Source organism: Oryctolagus cuniculus, chromosome X, assembly GCF_964237555.1.
Source record: "Oryctolagus cuniculus chromosome X, mOryCun1.1, whole genome shotgun sequence".
Lineage (NCBI taxonomy): Eukaryota > Metazoa > Chordata > Mammalia > Lagomorpha > Leporidae > Oryctolagus > Oryctolagus cuniculus.
In genome coordinates, this window is record NC_091453.1 from 85777365 (window position 1) to 85800208 (window position 22844).

The 22844-nt window shown below is 49.6% G+C and overlaps 1 protein-coding gene across 4 annotated transcripts in view; it reads right to left on the reverse strand.

Annotated features, from left to right (window-relative positions):
• FRMPD3 (FERM and PDZ domain containing 3) overlaps window positions 1–22844 on the reverse strand; it is a 146352-nt gene that overhangs the window by 75937 nt on the left and 47571 nt on the right. For all 4 annotated transcript variants that reach the window (XM_070067469.1, XM_070067474.1, XM_070067468.1 and 1 more), the window contains exon 2: window positions 10162–10278. Coding sequence is in view for 3 of the 4 variants with exons in the window: in XM_070067474.1 (XP_069923575.1) it covers window positions 10162–10278 (117 nt within the window). In the remaining variant the exon portion in view is untranslated. The remainder of the gene's footprint in view (window positions 1–10161; window positions 10279–22844) is intronic.

The following is a 22844-nucleotide window of genomic DNA, read 5'->3' on the forward strand; positions in this document are numbered from 1 at the left end:
AGTCCTTGGGTCTCTGCACCTGTGTAGGAGACCCGGAAGAAGCTCCTGGCTCCTGGATTTGGATTGGCACAGCTCTGGTCACTGCAGCCATTTGCAGAGTGAACCAGCAGATGGAAGACCCCCCCCCCACCTCTCTTGCCTCTGCCTCTCTGTGACTCTTTCAAATAAAAAAATAAATAAATCTTTAAATAAATTTAGAGTTGGCTGATCTATGTGATGCAGTTCTATTGCTAAAATATAATAAATTTTCCATCTTTAAAAAAGATGTATTTATTTTATTTGAAAAGCAAAGTTACAGATAGGGAGGTAGGATGGGGCAGAGAGAGAGAGAGAGAATCTTCCATCTGCTGGTTCATTCCTCAAATGGCCACACAACAGCCTGAGCTTGGCTATGCTGAAGCCAGGAGGTTCATCTGGGTCTCCCATGCAAGTGCAGGGGTGCAAGCACTTGGGCCATCTTCCCAGTTTCCCGGGTGCATTAGCAGGGAGCTGGATCAGAGGTAGCGCAGCTGGGATGCAATTGGCACCCATATGGAATGCCAGTGTTGTAGGCCATAGTTTAACCCACTATGCCACAAAGCCGGGCTCATGAAAAAAATTTTAAAGATTTTATTTATTTATTTATTTTAAAGAGTTACAGAGAGAGGAGGAAAGACAGAAAGAGAGGAGAGAGGAGAGAGAGAGATCGTTCATCTGCTGGCTCAGTCCCCAAATGGCCGCCACAACTGGGGCTGGACCATGTTGAAGCTAGGATCCAGGAGCTTCTTCTGGGTCTCCTATGTGGGTGCAGGGGCCCAACACTTGGGCCGTCTTCTGGAGCTGGATTGGAAGTGGAGCAGTCTTAAACCAGTGCCCAGTGTTGCAAGCAGAGACTTAACCTGCTATGCCAAAATGCCAGCTCCTAATTTTTTTAAGTGTACACATTTTATTTGAAAGGCAGTTTAAGAGAGACAGTGAGAGAGCGAGAGCGAGAGAGTGATCTCACCCACTGGCTCATTCCTCAAATGCCCACAATAGCAGGGAGTGGCCCAGGGTGAAGCCAGGAGCTATGAACTCAATCAGAGTCTCCGTCACGGGTGATAAGGACCCAACTACTTGAGTTGAGAGCAGAGCTGGGACTTGAATGGAGGCACTCCAATATGGGATGTAGGCTATGCCAATCGCCCACTCCTCTATGTTTGTTTGCTTGTTTGTTTTGAGGAATGGCTATACTGTTTCCACATCAGTTGAACCATTTACATTCCTACCAGCAGTGCACAAGAGTTCCAATTTCTCAATATCCTGGCCAATACTTGCTATTTTTATTTGTTTGTAACTGTTGTGCCCACTCGAATTCTTGATATCATTACTGGTAAATTCGACATCCCCGTGGTGTTAAGGTGGCCCTTACCAGCTGCTTCTTCCACTTAACTCACTCTATCATTGTCCACTTAGACTTTGGTTCATCATCAGATATTGTATCACCCCTAAAATCTCCATCACCAACATCCTCATCTCTATTACACCATCTACTCTGTCAGCTTACCTCTGCAAATGCTCCCCATGCAGAAATCCTATTCACTTTCCACTTGATAGTCCCCTTTTCTGGAAATCTCTTTCCCTATTCGGTGCAGAACTGACTCTCCCTCATTCAGGTGTTAGCTTAAAGGGCACCCCTGGAGAGAGACCTTCTCTAAACACTTTCTTAGTTATTCACTTTCTTACTTTCTTTCAAGCTCCTTCTTATCTTTACTGCCTTTCATGTCCGGATTAGAATTCCTGGTCTATAGTTATGATCATTCTCTTTCTTGCAAATACATTTAACTCCCTTACTTCCTGTCCGTCTGCTATCCTAGGCTTGCAAAGCCTCACTTCTTGATGAACTCAACCCTAGGCGTCCTCCACGCCTGCATCAGAGCAGCTGAAGGCAGCTGGACAAAGCATATACAACTGCATAGGTGGCTTACGCTTTAACTTCACAATGTCAAACCTTGTATAGGCTCTCAATGTTGTCTGCCCATCACTTTCTCACTCTCTTAACATGGCTACCTCACAGCTACTCCTCTCTTCTCAATCTTTCTCCCCTCCTTATTTTCTCTCCAAAAGTCTCACCTGATGACCTTATCCCATATATTACTAAACAAATAAACCAAAGAAAACAAAAGCATTTGGTGAGAGCTCCTCATGTTGCCACCACTAAATGCACACAGCACCCTGTGGATCTCTGTCCCCACGCTTTCTTCTTCCCTCCTATTAAAAAGGAAGCTCACTTCTCTTCTTCTTTCACAGGCAACTCTCTTTACTTATGTTCTGGCAGAACCTCTTCTCATCTTCGGAAGGATTCTTCTGCTCCTTCGGGCATTCACTCCTTTCCTTAAGTCATCAATCTTCCTAACTCTCCAGAATCGTGCAACATGCTGATGGAAATTAGCCAACCTTAAGAAAAGGAACAAAGGGATGGGTGTTTGGCACAGTGATCACGATGCCTTTAGGGATGGTCGTATACCATATCCCAGTGCCTGGCTTTCAGCCCTGGCTGCTCTGCTGAGCCCATCTTCCTGCTAACATGCATCCTGGGAGGCAGCAGGTGATGGGTCAGGTACCTGAATCCTTGTCACCCGTGTGGGAGACCCAGATTGAGTTCCCAGCCCCCAGCTTTGGCCTGTCCCATAGAGCACCTCCACTTCAAGTAAAATGAAAATATTTTTTTAAGGGGCTAGTGCCGTGGCTCACTTGGTTAATCCTCTGCCTGCGGCACCGGCATCCCATATGGGCACCAGGTTCTAGTCCCGGTTGTTCCTCTTCCAGTCCAGCTCTCTGCTGTGGCCTGGGAAGGCAGTGGAGGATGGCCCAAGTGCTTGGGCCCCTGCACCCACATGGGAGACCAGGAAGAGGCACTTGGCTCCTGGCTTCGGATCGGCGCAGCGCCGGCCGTAGTGGCCATTTCGGGGGGTGAACCAACGGAAGGAAGACCTTTCTCTCTCTCTCTCTCACTGTCTGTAACTCTACCTGTCAAATAAATTAAAAAAAAAAAACTACCTATCTCAACCCCCATAGTCCTTCGTGAGCATCATCACAATTTGTAAGTATATATTCATTCATGTGATTATTTGGCTATAAACCCCTAAGAATAGGGACTATGTCTCCTTTGTTTAAGATTGTGTCTCCACCATCTAATAGGACACCTCGCACACAGTAGGTGTTCAGTAAATATTTTCTGAATGAACCCATGTGTACACAGGAATGATTTTTAGGCATACAGGTGAGAATCCCCTACCCATTCCATGTAATTCATTATCAAAATCCCTATTGGTTGTGCGTCAGCCCGTGAAAGTCAGGTTTCTGGATGAGGAGTGTGGCCTGTGGGAGAAATCCCTCAACATCTCTGGGCATAGATATAGGTAGGGAGACAATGGCGTGGAAAGAAAGGTCCAAGGAGGGTCATAAACTATGCAGAAATGGGAGATGGAATGATTCCAGGCCTTTTAGGGGTATGAAGGTGGGAAATCCAACAGCTGTTCCTTCATAGGAAGGGTTTTCTAAAGTAGACAACTATCCTTTCAGAATGGCAAGAGGCAGGGGGATGGGCGGGCTGGCCTCTGATAGTCCTTCCTACTCTGGGGTCTCTGGGCAGATGATTTGGTTACTTTCCTAGGGCTGTCTCCTTGTTTCCCGCTGGCTCTTCGTGGCCCCACAACTCCCTGTTGAACTGAGCTTAAACAGACATCTTCTGAAAACCTTCTGGTGTCTGCATTCTTTTTCTGGTTGTCCAAACAGTAGCTTTCCCCCAGTGGGCTGGAATGGAGACACTTGTCACCTGTTCTAGCGGGTCACAAGGGAGCAAGGTGGAGACCAAGGTCATGTATCCTTCCACGAATACCTGGGAGTCTGGAGTCACCTTGCAAAAGACCAGTTCCATAATGCTGAGAGGCAGCTGCAGAGGACCCTCTGTGCAGCTGCCCCCTGCTCTCTGCCCCCCTTCCCACAGGGGCTACATTTTCAATAGATTCAGACATGTTGTCTAATAGGCCCAGACACACTCCTAAACCCTCCCTGCTGGGGCTGCCAGCCTGGTGACAGATGTGAGGACCGTGCCAGATGTGAGGCTGATGCCATATGGCACCGTGGGTCACAAGGTCTGAAGTTGCTGCCACTGAGCTGTGGCGGAGTTAGTGGGGAGATCCTTGCATTTTAGCCCCCACTCACCTGTCACTGGCTGAGTCAGTGAGGGGGAACTGGAGCAATGAAATATTCATGGGAGCTTGAAGGAGTTGTCATGTCACTCCAAAGAGCCCTGGGCACTCCAGCCCCCACCCTCCACGCACCACACCAAGTATTTCTGAAGGAGGCAGAGACAGATAGAGATTGATTGAGCCATGGGGTGGGGGTGGGGGATGAGGAATGAAGGGGAAGACAAGCAAGAGGGGAGGGCAGCTGAGCAGGAAAGGGGGCCAGAGGAGGGCCTCGGAGAGGGGGTGGGGAAGGACAGGCTTGGGGAAGGCATGCACCCTGCAGATGCTGTGCATCCAACTCTGGTTGCCTGTGGCTGTTGGAGACCCTCCCCAGGTTCTCAATTGCTCTCTTAAACATCCTTGAGCTGCCCCCATCCACCCTGAGCTGTGCTCAGGGCCACAAGGTAATGAGAGGCTTCTGGTAGAGGACCTCAGTGATGACGCTTTCCCGCACATGGGACTGCTATTATGCCATACTGAGAGCATGATGGCGCCCGCCCCATCGCACAGATGGGGACGCAGCAGAAAATGGCACATCAGAAACAGCCTGAGCAAGGCAACCCAAGACACTTTCCTGACCCAGGCCCATTTCCCAGGCACCCGAGGCTGGCTGTTTGCTGGGAGAGAGAAGGCGATCAAGAGGAACACACACAGGAAGGGGAGACATTTCCAGAATATGGCAGGGAATGGTCATGACGGGGAAAGTGGAGTTGGCATGAATGGAGCGGCAGGCCTGAATTCTCCTCCTCAGTGCACACATCTCTCCAAGGCCAGGCTGGGCCACAGAGCTCTGGCACTGAAGGCTGAACAGGGAGAGGGGGCCCTGGCCACCCAACTCTCTCTCTTTCCTCTTGGATTCCAGCCTTTCGTTTGCCAAGGGCTGAACTGTAAACAAAGCTTGGAGGGCACACAGAGGGAGCAGGTGTGGGCAGGAGCTTCTGGGAACTTCCCAACAAGTAGCTGCCTCCAGCAGCCAAAGACCCGGGCTCAAATAGCAACCTCAGGGGGCTGCTTGGCAGGCGCCAGCTGTACAGGGCTCTGGGCAAAGCCTCCTAAAGTCAATCAAGGGCCTGTTCAGATGGCTAGCTGCGCTGTGCCTTCTCTCTGTGAGGTGGAGGCCTCTACGTCCTGGGTCCCCAGCCCTGGACGCACACGTCCCCTGACTCCAGTCAAACTCCTGGGGAGTGCAAGAGTTGGCAGGGGCCTTGGAAGCTATTTCCTTCGCTCTCGTCCACTTTCTGCTGGTTTTCAGAAGCAGTGGGGTGAGGCTTCCCTAGAAGAGGCCTGTAGCTGGGTGCTGTGGGAAAGGCCAGCACAGAGATAGAAGGGAATAAGGGGTATGGTGGCAGGAGGCACAAAGACTCTTGAATGGCAGAGACGTTTGCTAGGAAGCAAGAAGCTGTAAGCTGACCCAAGGAAGACACCAAGTAGGCCTTTCTCTCACTCCCTCTCTCATGTCTGGCTCTGCAGAGACAGAGACAGACAGGTCAATCAAGTCAGAGGTGGAAAGAAAAAGGCCCACAGAGCTGTGGTGCAACAGCTAAAGCTGTCACCTGCATTCCATATGGGCGCCTGTTTGAATACTGGCTGCTCCACTTCTGATCCAGCTCCTTGCTAATGCATCTGGGAAAGCAATAGAAGATGGTCTAAATCCTTGGGCCCCTGCATCAACATGGGAGACCCTGGCTCCTGGCTTTGGATTGGCCCAGCTCTGGCAGTTGTGGCCATTTGGGGAGTGAACCAGCGGATGGAAGATCTCTTTCTTTCTCTCTGCTTCTGCCTCTGTTTTACTCTGCTTTTCAAATAAATAAATCTTAAAAATAATTCCATCAAAAGAGAAAGGCCCGAAGTTTTGCCTAGATGCCCATCTCCCTACACTGTCTTGCCTCAGATGAGGCAGTTGGTATCTGATGCCCATACCCTTGACCCAGCAGGCCCCAGGTGGACTTCCTGGGAGGGAAAAATCCCTGACTCCTTCCTTCCTGTGCACCATCTCTGAGCCATCTAATCTAGAGCACAGCCCAGAGGCAGGGTAGAAATCAGACCAAGAAGCCACTCGATGAAGGAGGGCAGGTGAACAGAGGCCTGGTAAACTCATATCATGGAGGGGTCCACAGATGGCAACCACAGCCTCAGAACAATGCAACATCTTTTAGTCTCCCTAATTGCATCTTCCTGCTGAGAGGGAGGAAGGAAAAACAAGGTCTGACCTAAATTGGGGTCAGAAAAGGGGGAGTGAGGGTGGGAAGCTTCCACCTAAGAATCAAAGCCATGGACAAGAGCACCTGCTGAGTTACTAGCTCAGAGGGCATGCGTCAGCCTTGCACCTCCCCTGTTGTTAGTTGGGAAAACTCAGTCTGTTTCCTGGAGGTGAGTGGCAGTGAGACCACAAACCTCTGGGCTTGTCTTTTGGTACAGCAAGGGCAGGGGCGTGGGAAGGCATGGGGATGGGGAAGGAGAATGCATGCTACCCTATTGCAGACTTGGGCAAACAGGGAATGCTGCGAACTCACCGCCTCCCTACTTGGCAACACAGATCCAACTGTGGACCCCAGACTCAAGTCACTAAGGTAGAAAAGCAGACCCAAGCATTTCAGAAAGAATCCAGAAAAGGTAAAACAACATTATTTTTTCGGCCTAACCCTCAGTTACCCAGAAACATTCTATTAACCAGAAAAGCTCTTCTCAAGCATCCGGGTTGTGGAATTACAGTGTACTTGGGGGGGGGGGTTGGCTTGTTTTTCTTCTTCTTCTTCGGTGATTGAAATTCACAGAGCCAGGGCTCTTGCAAGGTCTGGTTCTACCTCCCTTCTTTTAAGAGGAAAAACAGCAGTCTCTTGCTGAAAGTCAGGGGCTCCCTCCATCAGCTTTTTAGACAGCATTCTCAGTGCTTCAAATAGGCAGCAAAAACTTACTGAATATTTCTTACGCACCAGGTATGGTGCTGGATTCTGGAGACACGCAGATAAATAAGGCCCCGTCTCTTCCCCTCAGGGAGACTGCAGTCCAAGGAAGCAGGTACATAAACAAAGAGAAAGGCATTTGTCACCTGGCGCCACAGGGGGCAGCAGAGAATGCTGTGGGAGCACAGATCACAACAAGTTCCCGGGCACTGTGACTCCCAGCAGATCTCCCCCCCCACCCCCACCCTCAGCTGAGTGGTGAAGGTGAGAAGGAGAAGGACACTCCCGGGGAAAGGAATGTCAAACATGACAGCAAAGGAACAATTAGGAAGATTTAGAGTGGGAAACCCCTAGGTATTTAAATCACTGCAATTATAAGAAATCTGAAAGAAGTACAGGGAAAAACTGAAGGGGACCTTTATTTAATGACCAATGTTACCCAATGACTCCGTTGTGTGTGTGTGTGTTTTTTTTTTTTTTGGTGGCCTTCCAAAATGATGCAGAGGCCTCAAAGGCAACCAGGGACACAATCTGGCCCTGGGCTTCCCAGCCCCGTGTCTTAGGCACCACCTCATGGGAGGAGGCAGCAAAGGAGAGCCACCAGCAGATGCACTGAGGCCAGCCACAGTCATGGAGATCCAAAGCACGGAGCTCACACACCTTGTCACGCCTGCACTGAAGAGGGGTTCCGTGTGAAGGCAGCTAACAGGGGGCCAATGGCAGAACCGGATGCTAAATAGCAACAGAGGGACCTGGCCACTTGGAGGTTTCAGCTCACAGGGCCATGGGGAGGGGGCAGCAAAAATCCTACTCCTGGCTGGGCTATAATTGCTGTTACTGAAGTCCTGGCCATGAAACAAGATGCCAAATACAGCTCTAAAAACTTTTTACAAAATAGCTCCTCACAGAGGCACTCAGACGGAGCCATAATATCGGATTAACGACTCCAAGTCAGCAGACCAGACACTTGTCTAATTAATAAAATTTCCAAAGCAGAACTTATCGATGTTCCAGGCATGGCTATGTAGTGCAACAGCAAAACCTAAATCCACGCAGAACACTCCTCCACTAGGAATCCCTTTTCCACCAACGTGCACAATTCCTCCCTTGGTGCAGAGCGGGGCTGAGAAATGGAGAGGTTAAAGGCTCTGGGAAACTGGTTAGGGAGTTGGGGGGAGAACTGTGATGCAGGCAAATCCCGCACAAATCTCCCAAAGGGTGGATCCAACCTGGGCTTTGGAGTTGGTGGAGCGGGGCAGAATCCCAACTCCAGCAACTTATGTAACTAACTTCCTTCTTCCCTCCCTCCCTCCCTCCCTCTTTCCCTTTCTTCTTTTGCAGACAGAGAGAGAGCAAATCTTCCATTCGTTGGTTCATTCCACAAATGGTTGTAATAACCAGAAGCCGACAACTCCACCCAGATCTCCCACATGGGAGGCAGGGGCCCAAGCCCTTGGGCCATCTTCTGCTGCTTTTCCTTGCACATTAGCAGGGAGCTGGATCAGAAGCAGAGCAGCTGGGACTCATATGGGATGTCAGTGTTGCAAGATGTGGCTTGCAGTCCTGTTATTTAACCTCTTGAACCTCAGTTCCCTCATCTGTAAAATGGGGCCCTTGGCATAACCTTTTTCAAAGTACCTACATAAAGACTAGCTATACAGAAAGTGCTGGTGCAAAATAAGTGCTCAATTATTACTATTAGCAATTACTACTGGAAATCTACTAATGGGATCTGCTGCTTGTTACGGCCCACTCGGTTTGCTTTTCTCCACAGGATGTAATGGGGTGACTTAAAAATTGACTCAAAACTCTTTGGACCTCAGCCTTAACTTCAGATCTACAGAATAAATAAGCTTTGCTGAAGGGAAATCAACCTCTATTTTACTATTTGGTTAAGGCCAACTTTTTTTCTCACCATCTTTCTATAGTTAACAGTGATGCGTTGGGAGGCTGAAATACACCAAAGTTGAAATCCTAGTTCTGCCTCTCCCTAGCTATGGAGCCTTGGGTTCCAGGACTTCTTTGTGCCTCAATTTCCTCATCTGTGAAATGGGAATACTATTAATATCTGCATCGCAGGTTTGTTGTGAAGATTAAATGAGATCATGTGTGTGCCAAGCACTTAGAACTATGCCTGGCACACAAAAATGTTTTACAATGAGCTACTGTCCCTACTGCACATGAATTCTTACTAGTAGGTCAGGAATTTAGCTCAATGCCCAGTGCACAGTAAGATGAGTGACTGGGCATTGAACAACACAGGAGAAATCCGGGTATTGTCTGAGAAGGTCTCAGGGCTTCCCCTCCCTCCTGAGGATTTCCCAACCCAAGAAAAGTGGCAGGTGCTCCTGCACTGTCCCATGGACCAACGCTTCTGCATTTAGTGCAACACGTTCTAGGTGGGGTCTTGATTCTCAGCCGCACGGAGCTTTGTGAACGCTGACAAGTCCTTTGAGGGCAGATCAGCCAGCAGGTTTTGGCCCCGGGAAATGGACGTGCATTAGGGGTGGAAGGGGACGGTTAGAAACCTGGAGTGCTTCTTGGAGCCCCTGAGCAACGAGCTGGGGTGGGGTGGGGGCAGCTGGAGGGGTCGTCCCGCTCCCATGGTGGCTGGTCCCGTTTTCCCGCGTTCTCCCTCCTCCCTCTCCGCCCCCCTACCCCCACCCTCGGCAGGAAAACTTCCCGCACCTGCTGCCACTTTCCCTCCAGCGGCTGAAACCCCAGTCCCACGCATCTCCTAATTTCCTCTTGGACGGCGGCGTGAGGGGAGACCCGTGCGCTGTCTGCAGACCCGAACCAATGCTGAGGGCTCAGGAGGACGGATGGAGAGGGATGCGCTGCTGCCGACGCGCTGCAACTCCGTCCCTCTGAGGCCGCCACACACCCAGGAAGAGGGGGCCCATGCCGGCGCCACCACCAAGTCCCTGTGAGAGGCTGGCGAGGACCCTAGCACTCAGCGACCCACCTCCTATTCCCACAGACTCCACCCCACCCCATGGCCAGGCGCCCTGATTTCTAGCTCTTTCCCAGGCGAGCGCGGTACTTACTGTCGGGGCCCTTTGCGGGCCACAGCGGGGCGGCAGCCCGGCCCGGGAACCCTCTTGCCTTCTCTCTGTCGCGCTGCCTCTGGCTGTGCCCAGCGCTGACGGTAGAGGCAGCGGCTTCTGTAGGAAGAGAAAGAGCACGCCCGCCTTAGAAACCCAGCCCCTGCTGTGATCAGAATCTTAAAGAAGGAGCCGCCTGGCTCGGCCCCAGAGCCGCGGCCAAGGTGGCGAACTGGCCAAGGAGCTGGTAAACACGGCGGCTGCCTTCCCGCCTGGCCGCCCGCGCTGCGCTGGCTGCCTGGGCAGCGGGCGCACTCCTCGCCACCCCTCCCCTCCGCACTGCAAACGCGCCCCTCGGGCGAGCCGCGCAGGGGAGGCTCCAAGCACCAAGGTGTGCTGATAATCCAGCTGCCTGTTGGGGAGCGCTTACGAAGTGCCCGCTGCCGTGCTTTGAATCCATTTTCTTATTCCCGCATCTTCGCCATCGTCCAGAAAATAAAACCGAGGCTCAAGAGTCACAAAGCAAACAGCTCCCAGTACAAGAGCTACTACGAAGTGGTGGGGCCAAGACGGGAAACCTGCGGGATCTCAAACCAGGGCTGCAGGCCACGAAAGCCACTTTGTGCCGCTGCAAAGCCTCATTTGAATATCCATGTCTCCACCTCCTGTTTCCCTATTTTTCTGACCGGGCTGGGGACGAGTAGGAACTCCAGGTCAGTTGGCTTCTGGAGGTGGAGATGGGGCTCTGGGGTGGGGAGCAGGATCCTGACTGCAGTGCCTAGGGATGTTTTGCTCAGTTCATTCATCTAGCGTTTATTGTACACCTACTATGTGCCAGGCCCTGCGGGAGGTGGGAAAAGCAGGAAGTCTCAGCTCAGGCGGCCATCCAGGAAACCACACGAGTGGGCATCCCTGGAATGGTAGACCTCTCAAGAACCACCCTGGGGGCGGAGAGGAGGGGCTTGCAGAGACAACATGGGGAGGATACCTTTCCCTGAGGTTGATCCCGACCCCTTCCTGCTACTGTAATGAGGACTCACAGCTCCATTCCTCTTTTTTTTTTTTTTTTTTTGACAGGCAGAGTGGACAGTGAGAGAGAGACAGAGAGAAAGGTCTTCCTTCCATTGGTTCACCCCCCAAATGGGTGCTACAGCTGGCGCTGCACAGATCCGAAGCCAGAAGCCAGTGGCCAGGTGCTTTTCCTGGTCTCCCACACGGGTGCAGGGCCCAAGAACTTGGGCCATCCTCCACTGCCTTCCCGGCCCACAGCAGAGAGCTGGACAGGAAGAGGAGCAACCGGGTCTAGAACCTGGTGCCCATATGGGATGCCGGCGCCACAGGCGGGGGATTAACCAAGTGAGCCATGGCGTGGGCCCCCATTCCTCCTTTTAAAAGCAGTAGAAGGCAGCCTTGTTGGGAGATTAAGCCCCAAGACTTCCCGATAGGAGCTACCCTAATCTTTGGGCCTTGGCAGTGACACCTGCGAGATGGGAAAGCCCTCTTAACTCTTTACTTCAAAATGATGAAGGAACACAGCATTTCCTTCTGGTTAAAAGAAGAGCAGTTTTAAAAGTTGCGTCCCTTCCTGCTGTGCCTCTGCTTGTGCAGTCATTTAGCAGACAGGAGGCGACTTCATAAAGTGGGGGGGGGGGGCATTGTGGTACAGTGGGTTAAAGCCCCAGCCTGCAGTACCGGCATCCCATATGGACGCTGGTTAGAGTCCCGGCTGCTCCTCTTCTGATCCAGCTCTCTGCTATGGCCTGGGAAAGCAGTACAGGATGGCCCAAGTGCTTGGATGGAAGACCTCTCTCTCTGTTTCTACCTCTCTCTGTAACTCTCCTTCAAATAAATAAAAAATAAATCTTTTAAAAAAGTGTGTGGGAACACTGAATTCAAAAAAGTAAGTTGATGTTGGTGGAAAACATTTTTTACATCTGTGCCTGGTCTTTTCATAACACACATGTTGCATGAACGTTTTGAGGATTCCCCTTTACCTGTCTGCACCTGCTTTGTGCCAGGCACTGTGCTGGGTACAGGGCACCTCCCCAGTTCTTGGGGGCGGGAAAGAGGAGTCCACGAGAGGCAGGGAAGATCACAGGGCTGGAAGTGAGGAAACACACCTGAAGTCCTAGTTCTTTGATTAAATAGCGGTGTGACCCTGGATGAGTCATGTCTCCTTTCAGGGCCTCAGATTTCTTGTTGGTCCAACAGGGATAATAACACCTTCCCATCCTCCATCATGGGAGTGTTTTGCAAGGCTCCATGGAGATAATGGATGTGCAGGAGCTTTGGAAAGTATAAAGCCACTAGACAAATGTCAGAGATTAGTCTGTCTCCCAGGTGGAAGGGGGCTGCTGGGAAGTAAAGCTTAAAAGAAATCCTGGCTGACTCTCCCAAATTGATTGCACTGAATTCCATCTTCCTCCAATCACGGAGCCTGCTCCTGAGCAGGAGTCTCTGCTCTGTGACATATTGTTCTCCCTCAGCAGTGCCCATGACACACAGGTTAGTAATGACCTGGCCTGAAGCCGGGGAGATTTTTTTCGGGGGCAACTTCAATGGAATCAACGGGACAGTCTTGGCTCCAGTTTTCAAATTCCTAGCAATAGCAGCCTTCTCCTCTCACCCAAGCCCACTCAACTCCAGGACTTGCAGGTGACTGGGTAGAAACCACCAGAGGCCCCCAGAAACACCCGTCCAGGATGCACGGGGCTTGTGTGAGATAGCAGAGGGTGGCCATGAAGGTGGATGCTTTATTTTATTAGAAACTGTGAGTTCTGTGTTCTGCCCAGATTAGCTGAGATCTGCAATAGTACTAGTGGAGACTTTTGGGGGTGTCTTCAGCTTACTCTGCTCATCCTCATAAGCCCCCAGAAGTGTGCCTACAATCTACATTATAATTGCCCCTCAGTATTAGAGGGGAATTGGCTCTAGGACCCATCATGGACGCCAAAATTCAGGGATGCTCAAGTGCCTTATGTCAAATGGCATAGCATTTGCATATTACCTCTGCACAGCCTGCTGTATACGTTAAATCATCTCTGGATTACTTATGATACCTCATACAATGTAAGTGCTAGGTAAGTAGTTGCACTACTGTATTGTTTCAGGAATAATGGCAAGGAAATATTGACATGTTCTGTATAGACACAATTTTGGGTGAATATTTTCTATCCACAGTTGAATCTGCGAATGCAAATGCAGACCTCACAGATAAGGAACTATGAGTGCTGTGCTTACAAACACAGCTTCAAGACAAGTTTCCAAATTTCCAGAAGCATTCTCGGATACCCCAAGGAAACACAGACTCTAAGGAAACATTGAGGAAAAGTTTCTAGACTGAGCCCCTCACCTTCTTCCTTCCCTTCTTTCTTCCCACCAGATTGTCACTCTGAAACCCTTTGGATGTCCAAATGCTATAAATGATGGCAGAACAGGCACGGCTCAGGAACCTGGGAGCCACAGCCAAGCTCCGTGCTAGAATGGAAGTCAGAGGGAGCAAGCAAACACCTCGGCCTCGGGCCAGGGTGCCTGAAGCCAGCATCTCTGCACGAGGTACAGAATAGACAGATTCCACACCCAGCCTCTCTTGGCAGTCTTGGAGCCCATCCCTCTTGCGGCTGCAGCTCCTCTCAGCGTCTTCATAGATCCCCTTGTCACATCCATCTTGCTTAGGCTGCTCCTCTTAATAAAGTGCCCCGGTGGCCGCCCTAGTCAGCCTGATGCTATGCTCCACACTTCTGCCCTCTTCTCCCTGGCGTGAGCCACACAGCAGGGATCAGGCCCCCCAGGTCAGAGCACGGTCTCCAGGGGAAAAGCTTCCTGAATGTCCAAGCCAGGGCTTAATGACAGCTGTGTGTGTGGATTTAGCAAATACTTCTTCCTTGCTCCATCAGGGTGGCACCCCCTTGCCCTGAGTTCCCATGCCTACCCTGGCCTGATCTTCTCTGGGCCAGCTGCCACCACTCTGCCTCAACTGTATAACCTGGGTCTAATTTACAAAGCCTCTTCTTGGTGATTGTCAATAAATCCCTTGTCTATAGTCTCCTGAAAGAACAGAAAGCTTCAAGCTCCGAAAGAATGAATCACCAAGGGTGAAATTTCAGGCACAATGACAGGCAATTGTGGAGACATATTTGATCACATCATGTTTACCTATGTGTAAGGGTGGCCCTGAGGATATTCTGGCATTTTCTCTCAAACATAATGAAGACTTGGGATAACAGCAAGAAGGCTCAGAAAATCTACCAGGCTGGGAGCAGGAACATCTTGCTGCTCATCCCAGCCTCGAACTAATTAGATGGATGGCCCTAGGCCTCAGTTTCCCCATTTGCAAAAGAAAGCACTAGATTACAAATGGCCAACAGACACATGAAAAAACTCTCAGGATCACTAGCCATCAGGGAAATGCAAATAAAAACCGCAATGAGGTTTCAACTCACCCCTATTACAATGGCTATCATCCAAAGATCAAAAAAACAATAAATACTGGTGAGAAAGTTGAAATAAAGGTACCCTAATCCACTGTTGATGGGAATGTAAACTAGTACAATCATTATGGAAGACAGTATGAAGATTCCTCAGAAATCTAAAAATAGATCTACCATATGACCCAGCCATCCCACTCCTGGGAATTTATTCAAATGGAATGAAATCAGCATGTGAGAGTTATTTGTACCCCTGTGGTTATTTTTTTTTACCCCTGTGTTTATTACAGCTCAAACCACAATAGCTAAGATATGGAATCAACCCAGATGTCCATCAACTGATGACTAGATAAAGAAAATGTGATGTATATATACTATGGAATACTACTCAGCTGTAAAAAAGAATGGAATCTTGTCTTTTGCAACAAAATGGATGCAACTGGAAATCATTATGCTTAGTGAAATAAGCCAGTCTCAAAAGACAAAACATCATGTTTTCCTTGATCTGTGGCAGTTAATATATAATACAAAAATGTATAGGAATGAAATAGAAATTTTGGGATATGATTATTGTTTTCAGCTCTTGTTTATATGCCTGTGGAACTGTGGTCTTCCTACTTTTTACTTGCTGAATATTATGATTAGTGGTGAATTAAGCCTGTGAATATAGGGTGGATTAAAATTATGGTTTTGCAAAAACTGATGAAGAGAAGGGGGATGGGGACAGGGGAGTGGGAAAAGTGTGGTTGTCTTCTTAGAACTGTACCTATGGAATGCATAAAATCTGTTCTCTTCATATTAATAAACATTTTAAAAAAGAAAATACTACATTTGCTAATTTCCAGGGTTCCTTCTTGCTTTACTAAGGTCAGATTCTAGGCTGTCTGGTCTGAAACAGATCGATATTCTGCAAGAGTGGGCCCTGATTCCAGGACATGGGGCATGGCACTGTGTCTGGTGGGGAGGTAGGCAGAGACGAAGGGTTAGCACTATGGGCATGGGCTGGCGCTGCTAGTCAACAGTGCAACCAGTGTCTGGCCCACCCTTTGCTATGGAAGCAAAGACAGAATTGGCCCCCTTGCCCGTCTGGCAGACAGGACTCCTCAGGTTCCCAGTAGTGTCTGTGTGCCTGTGAGTCCCCTATGCCCTCCAGGATTGAGTCTACGTGCCTCAGGATCAGGGCTGACATCACCCCCCCCCCCCACCTCCAGAGCATGCGTACCAGCATCTCACTTGCCCTCATCTTATATCCCTCACTTCATCATGGGTAAATAGCTGCTGCTCCCAGCCCCTCCAAGTGTCACCAACTGTCCTGGCACTCTCCCTCTTCCAATACAGCAACTGATGGGTTAACACTTGGCTCAGGAGGGGCCCCCCAGAACACTGCTCCAATTCTAGGGACGCTTCATTGTGACTGGTCAGGACCCCTGCCATATAGGCCATACAAGATTTTGAACACTGTCCTAGTCTAGGATTCCACTCTGGTCCAATGCAGCTCCTCCTTCCTGGGCCATTTCTCTATGAAGATTTGCCAAGGGCTTTCCTGAATTGGGGTTTGCCCACCTCCATGCCTCTGAGTTGTTTCACAGAATGAAGAAAAAGAAGGCAGCAGGGGTGGGCAGTGGGAGGTAACTGGCTCTGCAGTTAGCAGCGGAAGCCCTGTGGTGTGGACCAGTTGCTAGAGGATGAGTCCAAACGTGTTGAAGTTGGAGGGCCACTCCCTACCATTACCCACCCCCCCACAACTGTTTCCCTCCCCTAAGGACTGTCAGGTGCTCCTGCCTGATCTCCTGGACCACCTGGGGTACCTGACCCCCCCCCCCCATTTCCTTTCCATCTTCCATGGCTAGCCCCTTCCCTTCTGCTCGCAGCCCGAGCAAGCCTCCCTAGCATCGCCCCTCTCTCTTCTTCCTCTGCTATTCTACTCCTTTCTCCCTGGCAAGGCACAGCTACTCCAATGGGTGCTTTGCTCCTGTGGTGCAAATGTTCTGTTCTTGCTGGGCCCCATATTAATTTGCTCTCATTTGCGAGTTGCTTTGTTAACATCCGTGGCCTTTTCTCAATGTGTAAGGCTGCTCCCTGCTGCCTCTGTTGCCTCCCCACCCACACCCTCCTTAACCTTGTAATAATGGGCCCTCCCTCGTGCAGACGGAGGCTGGGCTTTGGCAAAGCTCTTTCTGGTATGTGATGCAGTACTTCACTACACCTTCACAAGCACTGGAGGAAACCGACAGGATGTGATTATTGAGCCCAGTGGGATGGGTGAGGACCCTGAGGCTTGTGGAGGTGAGACGGTCTGTCTGCGTGGGTCCCTGCTGTGTGATGGCTAAGCAACCTAGAGCTGCAGCCCTTTCCCCACAGTGCCCCATGTGCTTATGCCATGTATCCTCCCCACAGCCCTTTGAGGCCCCCAGAAAAATAAGTGTATGCACACACACACATGTGCAGTTTGGCTTATGACTGTGTCAAGGGTAGTAGCCTGAGCCAGTGCTGTGATGTAGCGCCTTAAGCTGCTGCCCCCAATGCTGGCATCCCACATGCGGGCCTGTTGAGTCTCAGCTGTTCCACTTCCGCTCCAGCTCTCCGCTAATGTGCCTGGCATCAGAAGATGGCCCAAGTGTTTGGGCCCTTGCCACGCATGTGGGAGACCTGGATGAAGTTCCTGATTCCTGGCTTTGGCCTGGCTCATTCCTGGACATTGCAGCCATTTGGGGACTGAACCAGTGGATAGAAGCTCACTCACTCGCTCGCTCTTTCTCTCTTTCTGTCTTTCAAATAAATAAATCTTTTTAGAAAAGATTGTTTCAGGGGTCATAAAACTAAGGGACAGGTCCCTGTGCAGATTTTAAAAAAATATTTCTTGGGGCCAGTGCTGTGGCACAGTGGGATAAGCTGCCACTTGCAACACTGGCATCCCATATTGAAATTATGGTTGGGGTCCTGGCTTCTCTGCTTCAAATCTAGCTTTCTGCAAATGTGCCTGGAAGGCATTGGAAGTTGGCTTAAGTACTCGGGCCCCTGTCATGCATCTCAGAGACCTAGATGGAGTTCCTGGCTCCTAGCTTTGGCCTGACCCAGCCTTGGCTGTTGTGGGCATTTGAGGACTGAATCAGCATATGGAAGATCTCCCTGCCTCATCCTTGCCTTTCCAATAAATAAATAAATCATTAAAATGTTATTCAACGAATCCAGTTCTACATTTTTAAAATTTATTTATTTATTTATTCATTCTTTCTTTCATTCACATTTCATTTGAGGGGCGGGGGGGAGAGAGATCATCGACTCTCTGGTTCACTCCCCAAATGCCTGCAACAGCCAGGACTGGGCCAGAATAAGTCCAGGAACCCAGAACTCAATCCGGGCCTTCCACCTGGCTGGCAGGGACCCAAGTACTTAGGCCATCATCTGTTGCCTCCCAGGTGCATTAGCTGCATTGCAAGGGGAGGTGGGACTCAATCCCAGGCTCTATGATATAGGATGCAGGGGCTCCAAATGGCATCTTAACCAAATGCCTAACCCCTGCATTGATGTTTTCAAAAACCACTCCACAGGTAATTGTCATGGGCAACCAGGAGTCAGAACCACTGCCTGAAGGGATGATGTAAAAATAATAGCTGAGACTCGGCTTGAGCAGCCAGGAGCTTTCTTAAACACCTTGGGCATCCCTACTAGGAACTGAAGGTAGAGTAGATGTGAACTATGGCCTAGCTTCCCTGCCTCAGTTTCCTCCATGCTGCCCAAAGAAAATCATTCTGCAAGCCTTCTCAGGTCCTCCCAGCCTAGAATGGCTTTGTAAATCAGCCAGCACCACCTTTGTCGTATGAAGGGGTATAAAGAAGGAAATGCTCCTACCTCACTCATATATACGTGCTTGCTAACTGCTGTGTGAGCACATCTTTATGATCTTCTGCTGCCTGCAATGGTAGAGCTAAACCACCCTGAAGAAGGCACAGGGTCTGTTTGAAGGTGAAGGGTACAGACTTTCCTGTCAACCAACTGGAACGAAAGTCTCAGGTAAGAGACTGAAATAGGAATAATCATCATCTCAATAGCTCTCATGTATTAGTCACATACTATGTGGCAGGCATTTCAGTTACATCACCTCATTCAGTTCTCATAAGCACTCTCTTAGATATCGGTGTTACCCCTATTTCATGTATTAGGAAACTGAGGCTCAAGAGGTTAAGTAACTTGCCCCAAGCTCACCTAGGAGTAAGCAAAGGGTGTCTTATTTGGCCTGCACAGTCATGTCTGTCTGTCTGTGTATCTTGTCTTCTTCTTTTTAAAGATTTATTTATTTGAAAGGCAGAGTTATAGAAAGAGAAGGAGAGACAGAGTGAGAGAGATCTTCCATCTACTGGTTCATCTCCCAAATGGCCACAATGGCCAAGGCTGGGCCAGGCCAAACTCAGGAGCCAGGAACTCCATCTGACTCTCCCCTGTGGATAGCATGGGCTCAAGCACTTGGACCATCTTCCACTGCTTCCCCAGATGCATTAGCAAGGAGCTGGATCAGAAGTGGAGCAGCCAGGACTCAAACTGGCACCCATATGGGACACTGGTGTCACGGACAGTGGCTTAACCCTCTACCACAATACTGGCCCCTGCACAGTGTTTTCAAATAATTTAAAATTATTTGAAATTTAAATTATTCGGGCTGGCGCTGTGGTGTAGTGGGTAAAGCTGCCACCTGCAGTGCCAGCATCCCATATGGGCGCCTGCTTGAGACCCGGCTGCTCCACTTCTGATCCAGCTCTCTGCTATGGCCTGGGAAAGCAGTAGAAGATGCCCTAACCCCTTGAGCCCCTGCGCCCACGTGGGAGACCTGGAGGAAGCTCCTGGCTCCTGGCTTCGGATTGGCTCAGCTCCAGCCGTTGTGGCCAATTGGGGAGTGAATCATCGGATGGAAGACCTCTCTCTCTGCCTCTCCTCTCTCTGTGTAACTCTGATTTTCAAATATACAAATAAGTCTTTAAATAAATAAATAAATTTACTATTTGCATTTTAAAATCCTCAAATTTCATCTAAGAATCTAGATTTATGGCTTCTCTTGAAAAATACCACCTGGTAACCTTGGTCCTTACGGGCCCACCAAATAATAACCAACTGGAGCTCAGTAGCACAGTCCCTTCTGGATGGCTCTTGGATCACTCCAGTCCCCACCACTCTGTCCTTACGGTCATCATGGGACCGAGGGTCAGTTGCCATTTAATACTGTACTTGTGCTGTTGTGTTGTTTTTTATAATTAAAATAACAATAAAAAGAAAATGAACGTTTGTTGGACATACATCTGATCTTCTAATGAGTATACTGACACATTTGGGTCTAGCCCCCATAGGCATCTGGGTTTATAATCCTGCCGTTCCACTCCCCTTTGTTGCCTTTTTTTATTGGGGGAGGAAGAGAGAGAGACAAGCAGAGAAAGAAGCAGAGAGACAGAGACAGAGAGACAGGGAGTGTGAGCTCCCACTGTCTGGTTCAATCCTCAAATGCCTAAAATAGTGAGAATCTGAAACTCAATCCAGATCTCACACTGGATAGCAGGGACCCAAGTACTTGAGCCATCACCTGCTGCCTCCCAGGGTCAACATTAGCAGCAAGCTGGAATTAGGAGCTGAAAACAGGAATCAAACCCAAGCATGCCAATATGGGACACAGGTGTCTTAGCTGGTGCCTTCCCCAACTGCCTTTTTGAAGAGGGAAAGCTGGGCACTCCCATCCTGAGCCAGCCCTCCTGGAGTCTCTGTCTGGGAAGGTCCTTGGTGGCTCTGGTTAGAGTTGGTCTCTGGACCATGGAGGCAGGCCAGCAGTTGAGAAGGAAGAATGGATCTCCAGAGGACCCTAGCAGTGGAAGATGACAGAATTATCCCTTCTTTTTAAAAATTTTATTCATTTCAAAGTCAGAGTTATAGAGAGGCCAGGTGTAGGGGTGAGACATAGAGATCTTCCATCTGTTGGTTCACTCCTCAAATGGCTGCAATGACCAGGGCTGGGCTAGGCCAAAATCAAGAGCCAGGAGCTTCTCTTGGGCCTCCTATGTGGGTGAAGAGGCCCAGGTACTTGGGCCATCTTCCACTGCTTTCTCAGGCACATTTTAGCAGAGAGCTGGGCTGGAAGAGGAGCAGCTGGGACTGGAACCGGCGCCCATATGGGATGCCGGCACTGCAGGTGCCAGTTTTACCTGCTACGCCACAGTGCCGGCCCCCAGAATTATCCCTTCTAAGACCAATTGTCTAGTCTAGCTTTCAGATCCTTATCTGGAAAACTGGCACAGAGACAGTACCATGTCTACTTCACAAGCTTATTATGGGAACTAAAATGAAGCAGGGTGTGTGTGTGTGTGTGTGTGTGTGTATAAATGAGGGTCTTCAAAACGCTTATGGAAATGTATATTCTGAAAAAACTATGTATAGATTTCAAAATTGTGCTATAATAAACATCTTTAAATTTCTATGAAAATTGTCAAGTACCCTGGTACAGAGGAAGTGTTCCACAAAGATGAGCTGTTTCTATTATTATTACTCTTCCCATTGCTTTCCCTTTTGTCACCTCCAGGCCTTTAACACATGGCTTTTTCTGAAAGCTTCGGCCTGATCTAGACAACACTGTGGTGCATTCAATGACCCCCATGGTGGGTCCCTGCTTCTTCATGCTGAGGCAGTCTCCTTTTGCGCCAATTGTGCAAGTGCTAGGTGATGTTTTAAGGAACATGGCGCTTTCTACTATAGAGAGAAGGCAGTCTCACCTTTCTCAAAAGGACCGTTCCAGGCTCCTTCATACTTTTATATATACTTTTACCCTCGCTGTTTCTGTACCCAGAATGCCCTCTGACCCCTGTCTTCTTGACAACCTCCAACTCATCTTTTTGGACTCAGCCCAAGAGTCACCTTGGAATCCCTCTCTGAATCTCTTCCGTTTCCCTAGACAGAGCTGATTGACAAGCCCACCCTCTACTGGAATGTGAGTCATGCAAGTTCGCTGAGGGCAGGGTGGGACATAGGTCTTGTTCCCTGTGTCCCCACAGCCTGGCACGGAATGGGTCCTCAGTAAATGCTCTTTGAAGAACAAGGAGGAAGGTGCTGTGGAGAAGAGAGGGGTTCAAGAGGAAGCAGTGGCAGCCTCTTTTCTGGGGCTCTCTTGTTCTCAGCAGACTTAAACCTAGTTCTACCTGGCATCGTAAATCTGTGTTCTTCAAACCAGCATCGTAAACCTCTATGCCTCTCCCCAGCCTCCTCTAAGGCTCTCCTGTAGGGTAGATGGATGTGACTGCTTTCAGAGTCTTTCCCAACTCTCAGTATGCCCCTACTCCTTTGAACAGCCTCCTGCTATAACAGATCCACAGGATTCCCATACTCTGGCTTGTCAGGGTGCCTTCAAAGCATTGAGAATTTTCTAGGGATCCCCCCTTAGCCCATTCCCCTTCAGGTCCTGCTCTGCCACTTGGTCTTTTTTTCCAGCCAACGTATTGGAATCTCCAATGCTTCCAAACAAAGGGGGGTTTCCAGCACTGGGATGCTAGTTAGGGAGCTATTTCTGGATGAGTAGGTTCCAACATCCCTTCTGTCATACCCCACAGTTTGGCCCCTAAATCAAGAGGGGATCTTCCTCCATTTGTTCTAAGCATCAGTCTTTTGTAGAAGAGCATGTTAATACAGCTGGATGAGATTTGTCTCACCAACCCTGCCACTTCTGTTAACAGGAGCGTAGGGGCCCCACAGCTCTCTCAAGTCTTCCTCCTCCCACCCCCATCCAATGTGGGCCCAGTCACCATCTCCTATCTCACAGCAACTTCTCTGTCCTGTTTCTTTGAGATGTTCCAAGTTCCTTTGCCAGGAGTAGCCTGCCTGCATACAAAAACAACTTGAGAGCCATTACAGGAAAGTGCATCTTTCCGAAAGGCCAGATGATTCTAAGGCATTAACATACACCTTTGCGATCCTGTCTCAGGAGGAGCTAATGTTTCATAAGCTGGCTGACACTGGGCCAAGAAGTGCTCTGCACAGTGGTCCTCCAACTCTGAGAACACATGCCCTAGGACCCAGGGGGTGCCGGAAGAGCCAGGCGTGATCTAGGGAGCAGTGAGAAAACCCAGGATGTGAGTTCTCACACAGTGCCAATCTCAGATGCATGCATGAGTGTGTGTGCATGCACACACACACACACACACACTCACAAATACACATCCAGAAACACAGGAGGGGCCACGCTTTGGCACAAAAACACCACCCACATTCTTGCTATAAGACCCACATGTGATT